The 9,335-nt window shown below is 46.7% G+C and overlaps 1 protein-coding gene across 1 annotated transcript in view; it reads right to left on the reverse strand.

The window, feature by feature from the left end:
• The window catches only part of LOC130124270 (adhesion G protein-coupled receptor L2-like), a 77,373-nt gene extending 74,987 nt beyond the window's left edge, over positions 1–2,386 (reverse strand). The window contains exon 1 of the mRNA XM_056293724.1: positions 2,255–2,386. Coding sequence (XP_056149699.1) covers positions 2,255–2,333 — 79 coding nt within the window. The 5' untranslated portion in view covers positions 2,334–2,386. The remainder of the gene's footprint in view (positions 1–2,254) is intronic.
• Positions 2,387–9,335: the final 6,949 nt, after the last annotated feature.

Here is a 9,335-nt window from a genome sequence, read left to right on the forward strand (position 1 = left end):
GTTTACACCGCTGACTTACAGGTCGGTAGAGCGAGGACTGCTGCAGCTGGGCAACTAGTAACACCTGTCTGCAATTAACTACTCTACCTGTGTGTGCGTGTGTGTGTGTGTGTGTGTGTGTGTGTGTGTGTGTGTGTGTGTGTTTTGGTGGGGGGGGGGATTTGTGCCATGGAAAACAGACACCCACGCATCCACGCGTGACTCTCACCTCTTAATCATAGGCATGTGTACGTCACATGTGATATCTGCAACCTGTGTGTGTGTGTGTGTGTGTGTGTGTGTGTGTGTGTGTGTGTGTGTGTGTGTGTGTGTGTTTTCCAGCAGGTAGCGAGAGAGAGAGCACTGTCACAATGTTGACATGCTCTCTGACAGGAGCGGTACCTGATGAAGAGTGTTTACAAATGGTTATACTGTCTGGCACGGAGCTCACCTGCGAAGGGTTTAATAATCGTGTTGCGGGCTTGTCTAAGGACTGATATTAACCGGTGTAAGCAGAGTCCCCGCTGACAAAGCGCCAGACAACTCCCCACCCACTCGCCACTGCCGACAATCTGTGGTCGTGACGGGCATGCGGATGACGGACGTTTTGTGTTTTGTGCTAATACTTGCAATTACAGCTGAACGTGCAAATCAAATTTGAGGCACGGAAAAGAGGTTAAGAAGCCTTAGGAGAACTATGCAGGAAATGTAAAACCCCGCTGTGTTATTTCCATACCCCCCAGTGTGGCAACAGGCCAACCGCTTTGGTGGAACGAGGTACAATAGCTGCTCTGAATGATCTGATGTATTGGGCTCCTGATAGCATCTTCCGCTGTCTTCCGGATAAAGGTCTGCATGTGTAGGGAAGGTGTCAAAGAAAAACAAGACTAGGTCAAAACCTAGTATATAGCCGGACCTTGTACGGTCAACGTTCGAAACTGTGGCCAGTTTGTTACAGGGATAGTCAGTGGCAGCGTCTGTAATGTAAATTCCCGGATATCAAATGTTCTTCTTCAATTTTCTGTAGCGGTCCCAGTAATATTTGTTGTGACGGCGTACTGAAGTAGCATATCGCATGACATGGTTAAGCCACGTTCGAGAACCATACTTTCCGCTCATATCTTGGGATGCTTGACTTGAAAGAGAACTTAATTTAATTGTAATTACACCTATTCTAATTATCTGTTAACACCCCCTCCTCTTCCATCTGTTTCTGACTGCGAATGTCTCATTTTTCTAAGACCCCCTCTGTACTGAGTGTTTTGTCAGCGTGATTATTTGAGGTGCTTATTATTATTATCATTATTATTATTACATTATAGGAGTGTCTGTTGTTGTCCATGTATGTATTGTGCTGCAGAGTTTGTGTACCAAAAACAAATTCCACCGGCCTTGGTCGTGTGGCTAATAAAACAATCTAATCTAATTATTGAGGTTTCAGTATAGTGTTATTTTCTTGCCCGGTGCGGGATTCGATACGGGGTATACTGCACCACAAGGCGACGTCACTAACCGCTCGGCTAAACGGTCAGACCCGTTAGCTGGGGGCTAACGCGTCTCATTAGTAGTTTACAATAGCAACACTATTACATTTGTTAGCACGCAAAATATGTGGCAAGCGCTGGAACCGCTGCGTCAATTCACTTTTAAAGAGCAACGGCCACTATTACGACGCCGTATTAGGGCCATTGTAGCTAATAATAATAACAATAATAATAATAGTAACTTACGGAGCCGGGGGATAATATTCCGGGGGGGGGAAACTCGCGAATTTACCAGAAGAAACTACACAGAACCAGGCAGTATTTCATAGAAACTCCCACTTCCGTGTTTACCGGCGACATCTTTGGTCGGCCAGCCAATCGGGGAACGAGCGTGACGTCGTCGGTCACCTGATCCGGCGGGCCAATCGTGTAACTTGCTCACTCGGCCCACGCTAAAAGATGGCCGACAGACCTCCGCGGTTGTAGGGCAGACGGGCCGGCCCCACTGGCGGGGTCATGGCAACAAAAAGAAAAGAAAAGAAAGAAAGAAGTGCGCACCATTTACTGTGTTATTCAGGAATGTGCCATGTTAAGTGCGCACTTTTGAGTATTCGGGTAAAACCGTGAAGTAGCCTTGCCACACAACAGCTCTCCACTCCCTTTGTGAGGCCACGGCATCGAGTTTCTACATTCGACACATTCAGCAGCGGAATAAAAGGCTGAATAGCGGTTTATTAAAACGCGGACTACAATTACGCAACACTCCGTTGTGTAGCGCCATGGCAACGTACCTTCTGAACAATGAACGTGGACGAGCAGGAGCAGTAGGCACCGGAAGAGTGGACGCCGCCGCAGCAGCAGGGACGCCATTGTGTACGGCGTGGAAACGGGTGCCTTGGGTGTCCGTCCGGAGGCCTGCTGGCTAACTGAAGAGGAGCGAAGAAGAAGAAGAGCTGGAGGGACGTCAGCGGTCAGTTGTTGCCGGAGAGGCAGCGCCGCTCATCTGGAAGGACAACGGGAGACGATATTAGAATGGAAGCAAACAGGTGCCACAAGCCATCGTCACCATCATCATCATCACCATCATCATCACCATCATCAGTTGTGATTTTATTTTTTTGATTTGATTTTATTAGTTTGCACAAAAATACAACAATCAAGTACATAAATACATCTTTCACAAGGAAAGAAAGAAAGAAAGAAAGAAAGAAAGAAAGAAAGAGAAAAGGATGTGCTGCTGAGGTAAGAAACACGAGGGCTTATAATGAAGCCTCACCATATCAGTACATTTTAATCATGACAATAAAAAAAATAAGAAAACAAACACACAAAGAAAAGTAAAAATGGAGATAAAGTAAAAGAGGAAGACAAAAGCAGACGCATAGTTGCAATGCAGATGCCTAGCACCTAATTACCCAACTGAGCACACAAGTTCTCTTTTAATTTCCTTTTAAAGCTCGGCAGGGAGGTAGGACCCCCCCTATCCTGCAGATTTCCTTTGTAACCCTGCATATAGGTAGCCCCGGCGTGTACTTACTCAACCAATCATCTCGCAGCACTTAATTATGCAAGGTGCACAACGTCTGACATAATTCATTGCTGATTGGTTGAATAACTACAAACAGGTACCTATTCAGGGTTGCAAAGAAAATCTGCAGGATAGGGGGGTCCTTGAGGACTGGGTTGGGAAACAATGGCCGCCTAGGGTATGTTGACATGACCATACATTTTATTCTGACATTTATGCACCATAAATAAACATAAAAAATAAAAAAAAATATGAAAAACATAAAAAAGCAACATAAACCCGCCCCCCCCCAAGAAAACACACGTTTGAAACTCATGCGAAACACACAGGCACGTAGTCAACCACATACAGGCGGTGGGCTGAGGCCGGCGTATCTGCTTCGGTTTGAAAAAATAATGATCCCTATTGAGGCAGGACCCGGATGTCTTAAGTTGTGAAGATTATTTTGTTTTGACTCAAGATTCTGTTGTTGACACTCAGAATTCTTGCACATTTTTCCAAACCCAGTCTAAAGTTCATTAAACTCGCAGGCAAACGCTGCGGCCTGCTGTATCAGCCGAACCAATAGCGCGCTAAGATACTGACGGAGGGATGTCATTAACCTATCAGATTTCACTACATTGAGCACAGCTGTTGGGCCTAGGAGGAACCGGGGAACCAGCTGGTGGGCGCAACAGAAAATGGTAGCGCATGGTCCCCCGAAACTACTGACGGTATCGTGGTGCTGTGTGAAATGAGTCCTCACAGAGGACGTTGTGCACCACAGAAGCAGAAGTTACATCACCGCCATTGTTCTTGCCTATTTTTTCTGCAATCTTATGTTATTACTATTCATTTAAATCACAGCTCATCCAGTTTATTTGATATATATATAAACTTGGCTTGTGTGTCAGAAATAGGGGGCAGCAGCGCTTGCATGTTTTTCGTCAACGGGTCCCACAGATCACCTATTCTGTCCCACCACCTATGGGGAAGAGTAGAAGGTAAGTAAAAATGTGGTGATTTTACTTTGGGGTGTGTCAGTTGAGTAGATCATCTGAGAGGAAATGGAGCAAACAGCCTGGCTGTTTTAAAGTTACTGGGCCCTTCCTTGGAAATTGGGCTTGAGAAGTAATGTGAATGAGGCTTAAACAGCGTAACGACCACGGATGACTAGACTCGCTAGCCCGTTGGCTAACGGGTCGGACCCCTTTAGTCGACCGGTTAACGCGGTCGCCCGTGGTGCGGCAGACCCGGGTTCGCGTCCCGGTTGCGGCGGTTCCTGGCTGCTACCCTGCATCCGCTAGTGTGTTGCAGCGATGGGATTTATCGAGAAGCTCACCTTCTCAAGCCTTCATACTGAGGTCGTTCACTGGCTAAGGTTGCAAGAACACAGCTGGGGCCTTTTACTGCTAATCCGAGGAGAATGGACTGGAAACCTTGGGCCTTGACAGCGAGTTACACGCAATAAACTTCGGTTCCTCCAAAATGTGGTGTGGCAAATGTCATCGTGACTTGCTCCCAATTTCCATTCTTTGTTTCCTCAACAGATTCGAAGGTCAAGATTTGAAGTCGGGAGTTCAAGATCCACATCCACACTCCCTTCTCGTTGCATTTTTGATACCAACCTTACCTTCCGGTCTCTTGTTTGAATTAAGATGACCTCCTCTCTGCTCTTCCGGCCTCACTTTATCTTTGACGTTAGTAAAATGGCTGTCGCGGCCCCCCTCTGCGTTCGCCCGTTTTAGCTGGCACAGCGGCCGCTTTCCAAGTCGACTCTTTGCACGCGGCCTCCTCGGCGACGAGACTCGCTAGTTTCAAGATCTTTCCATGGAAACGGTGAAGTAATACACGTCTCCCATCCCGTGTCTGTGAAAGGGAGGATGGCCTCACTGCTCCTGCACAACGGGATGGGTTAAATGCGGAGAACGCACGTCATTGTGTGCTGTATAATGACAAAATAAAGTGGGTTTTATTCTCAGCCAAACGCATAAGGCGCTCCATTTTCTTTTATAGATGGCTAGCGAACACGGATGAGTGCGAGAGCAGTCCAGCGGGTGGCTCGTTTTTACGACGCTACGCTCGTCATTTTGACAAAATGATTTGATTTCCGCGAGAAGGCCGCCGTGTACTTTGACTCAGTGGGAGGAAATGATGGTGGACCTCGCAGGATATTGTGAGATTTCTCTCAGATTATAGCGGCTTTGGATAGCTAGTCAAAGCTCGTTGATTAATTATATTTATGAGGCCCTGTGATGGCCCGGCGGCCTGTCCAGGGTGTCTCCCCGCCCGCCGCCCGGTGACTGCTGGGATAGGCTGCAGCATCCCCGCCACCCTGAGAGCTGGATGAGCGGTTGGGATGATGGATGGATGGACGGATTTGACCTCAGATTTGTGAAATCAGATATGTTTGTTACGTGAACATCTCAGAGAGAACCTTTCGAGGACCTCAGTAAGGTTATGACAGAAGATGTAAGTTCTCACATGAAAAGGTGAGCATGACAATGAGGACCACCTCTACATTACTGACGTTTCTGTGTCTCACCAAGCCGGAAAACCGAGTAGACGGGCCGTTAACTCGTGTTAATTTTCTCCTTTAGCTCACATTTTCAGGGAGTATTTGATTTTGAAATCCCCAGATCCGAGATGTCACGGCAAGCAAGTGCAACGAAGCTAATGTGCAAAACAACAAATGTTGACTATGAAACGTCTTCGGTTGCAAGGAAAATCTATTTTTACTCAAGTTTCCCTTGGCAGTGAAATGTGACTATACATTTCAAAATGTTCAGTAATACAAACCACATGTTAGTGCATCTGTGAGGCCACTCACTGATTAATAATAACTGGGGCTGAGGCATTTAACTCACTCCGGCACTTTTCCAAGCACGCTATTAGATGATAACTACAAATATGTCATGCATGTCGGACCCTGAACATAGCTGCCCGCTCTCTTTGCCGGAAAAAAAGTCACTTGGACAACGTTACCGATAAACAAAGCATTTGCAAGAGGAAACATCTCTGACTCTGTTTCTAAGACAACGAACAAAAAAAGCTCTTTAGACCTCTCAAACAATAGGGGAAATACTTTGTAATAAAAATACATAAGTTGCATAATATATATATTTAAGCTCAATGTGTACATCTTGAGGATGGATGGATGGGTGGAGGAATGGACAAGCTTTTTTGGAGGATGTTTTTTGTTTGTTTTTATAATTTACCTTTAATAATCAATTAACCTAATAATAATAATAACAAAAATTGACCTTTATATGCTTGCCCTGGGATGGCCTGGCGGCCTGTCCAGGGTGTCCCCCCACCCAGTGACTGCTGGGATAGGCTCCAGCATCCCCGCGACCCTGAGAGCAGGATAAGCGGTATGGATGATGGATGGATGGATGGATGGATGGATGGATGGATGGATGGACGAGTGGTGACATATTTGTTTTGGTTTTTTTTCTCCATTTGTTTAGAACTGTAGAAGTTAACAAAAATTTGGGCCCTCTCTCAACGGGGGTCGTCTAAATACACGAAACCTGCCGTTCGCCCACCGGCTATAAAACATGATGAAATTCAAACGCACATTTCAGGACTTGCTGTCTGTTTTGGGTGGGAACACAAAGGAACTTTGCAAAGTAATGTTGCCCCTTCAGGTGTCTACGGGTCAAAAGAAAATGACCCCTAACGGTGTTTAACAGCAGAGAAAAGACTCTGAAGGATCTTTTTTCATCCTGAAATGTGATGACTTTTCCGACAGTGACCCCGACATGAGAACAAGTGAAACACTGTTTTTGTTCATATTTCCATGAAAGCTGGGAAAACTACTTTCTGCACATTTATATATATATATATATATATATATATATATATATATATATATATATATATATATATATATGTATGTATATGTGTATATGTATATATGTATATGTATATATGTTTATATATATTATAGAAAATATTTGTAGTATAAAAAAAACACATTTATGAAGCAAGCAAATCGATTAATAAATCAACCCAACCATAACAACCATAAAAAGAAAGAGAAAAAGAGCAGAAAAAAGGGAGGGGAGGGGAGGGGAGGGGGGGGTATTAATCAGGAGACAGAGGTTGAAGAGAGTTTAAAAAAAAAAACATCAAAAAGGGGCTGCCATCTGCCCCAGAAGTTATCGGCGTTACCTCTCACAGCGTATTTGATCTGGTCTAGCCTAAGAGAGGACACGGTACCCTGAGCCACCGAGAGCTGGAGGGGGGCTTTGCTAGACTTCCAGTGGAGAAGAAGGCGGCGGCGTCTCGCCAGTACGGAAGTGGAAGCTGCAACACCGAACTGCTTAGGGGGTGAACCTCTGCTACTTTCTTAGGCTATACCAGAGCTATCTCTTGCTAAAAAGTTCATGTTTACACTTATGCAGGACCTTAAGCAACAATAATAATAATAATAATAAATATTAATATCAATAATAATAGATATTAATAATAATAGATATTAATATAATAATGATAACAATAATGATCATAATAATAATAAAAACCTCTGCTTTAGTAAAGAAAACTAGCATGAAAGGTGTGTCGCTATGAAACCGAGCGGCGTCCGCTGATTAAACGCAGTCTCTCGGCCCTGTGCGGAGGGGAAAACCCAGGCAGTCACCACAGTTCGTGACGAATGACAGCTCCTCTCGTCACGCAAAAATAGATTTGGGGTTTGAAAGGAAATTAAGCTGCTGTAATTCAGAGGTTTTAGTGAAGGCGGGTCACAAACGGCCCTCAAGACAAGGGCAGTGCACACAATGTGTGGACAACGCCAGGGGCGCAACCGTCATCCGTGCCTTGTGCCCAACCGCGTAGCCTCCCAACTTTGGGAGCGGAGGAGGTAGCGCGCCAGGCGCACGCACATTCAGCGCTCCTCTCTCCCCGTGTTACACAGGAATGTTTACGCACCGGCTCTCCACTCTGTTCCCCCTCACCCAGCGACTACCGGATCCCCACGAGGACCGGCCCGTCGCTCACGCAACATGTTCACACAGGAAGCCATTAGAGACAAGCAGCTGCTTTACGAGCTACTTTTGTCTCCTTCCTTTATCGAGGGGCAGAGAGAAAACCGGCGCTCTGGCTGCCAGTGCAGCAAAAAAAAGCCGCGGCCTAAGACAGTACGCCGGACGGATAAGCCGCTTACCAGAGTCAAATACTGAAGAGGGCTGATATGTCATGTCATCTGTGGAATGCCACTCACATGTGGCACATGTACATACATACACAAGGAGGTTCACGCACGCGCATGTCTGCAAGCACGCACATGTGCGTATATGCACACGTGCAGGCCCACTAGATGAGGCCCGGCAACATGCGGACACGCACGCTAACACGCCACGCGCAGTTATACAGTTACGCATATGCACAAAAATGTACATACCGGCATATACCAACCGCACTCGCGTCCACACATGTGCGGGCATGCAGGGAGTGAGCGTGCTCCCATGCATTTACCGCCGACCGTGTCCCCCGGGTGCACGCCAAACCGTCTTAACGCGTCACACAGGATCGCTCCCCATGCAGGGCGTCTGCAGCGCTGAAAAGAATTTTTTTGGTTCGCTGCCCGCTCTCCTCCCCCCCCCCCCCCCCGCAGCCACCCGTCAACTACCCTGATTATTTTATAATGAACCCAAATTCGAGCAGCGGAGCACTCAGCTCCGATCGCTCTCCGGGCCCGGCTAATGCGCTCGGATATTTTTGGCAACACGTAAATCAACAAACCACCAGGAGCCTCCGCATTAGCATACAGAGACGCAGTGTAAGTCACTTTTATCGATTCCGTCTTGAAAACGGCCTCGGCTTGGTAGGGGGAATGGCGGCTGAAGAACGGCCAGCTGGGTGTCTGCCTAGGCCCGAGGCAGCCCAACATATTCATTTTGATTTGAGGTCGCCTCAAGACTTCGCTGGGTAGCCGACGCCAGGGAGACGCGTATACGGGAAAAAGTTGCGATTCGTCGGTTGAAATTAACTTCCCAGCGTCGTTTTTAAAAGACGGGTTTTTGGTTTTGTTTGACTCCTTTTGTTTGTTTATGTAGCGGCAGCAGCGCGCCGCCGGATCAGATAAGAGCTAGCTTCAGAGTGTGCGCCCTCTCCGCCGCGGAGAGCCCATAAGCATGTAACTGTGACCGATAATCCTGTAGCCTTCCAAAAAGGCTGTCATCCGACGTCATGTTGGGAGAGAGACAAAAAAAAAAAAAATCTTTTCCACTTAAATCTCCAAGGGCACATGCGACTTCACCCTCCCTTCACCCTCAGCCCATTTATCATGTCCAAATAAGAGTCCCAGGGGCACGGGGGTAACCATAATGGCGGTTGACAGGAGGAGATTGGAAACTGTT

The sequence above is a fragment of the Lampris incognitus genome, chromosome 14 (genome assembly GCF_029633865.1).
Source record: "Lampris incognitus isolate fLamInc1 chromosome 14, fLamInc1.hap2, whole genome shotgun sequence".
NCBI lineage: Eukaryota > Metazoa > Chordata > Actinopteri > Lampriformes > Lampridae > Lampris > Lampris incognitus.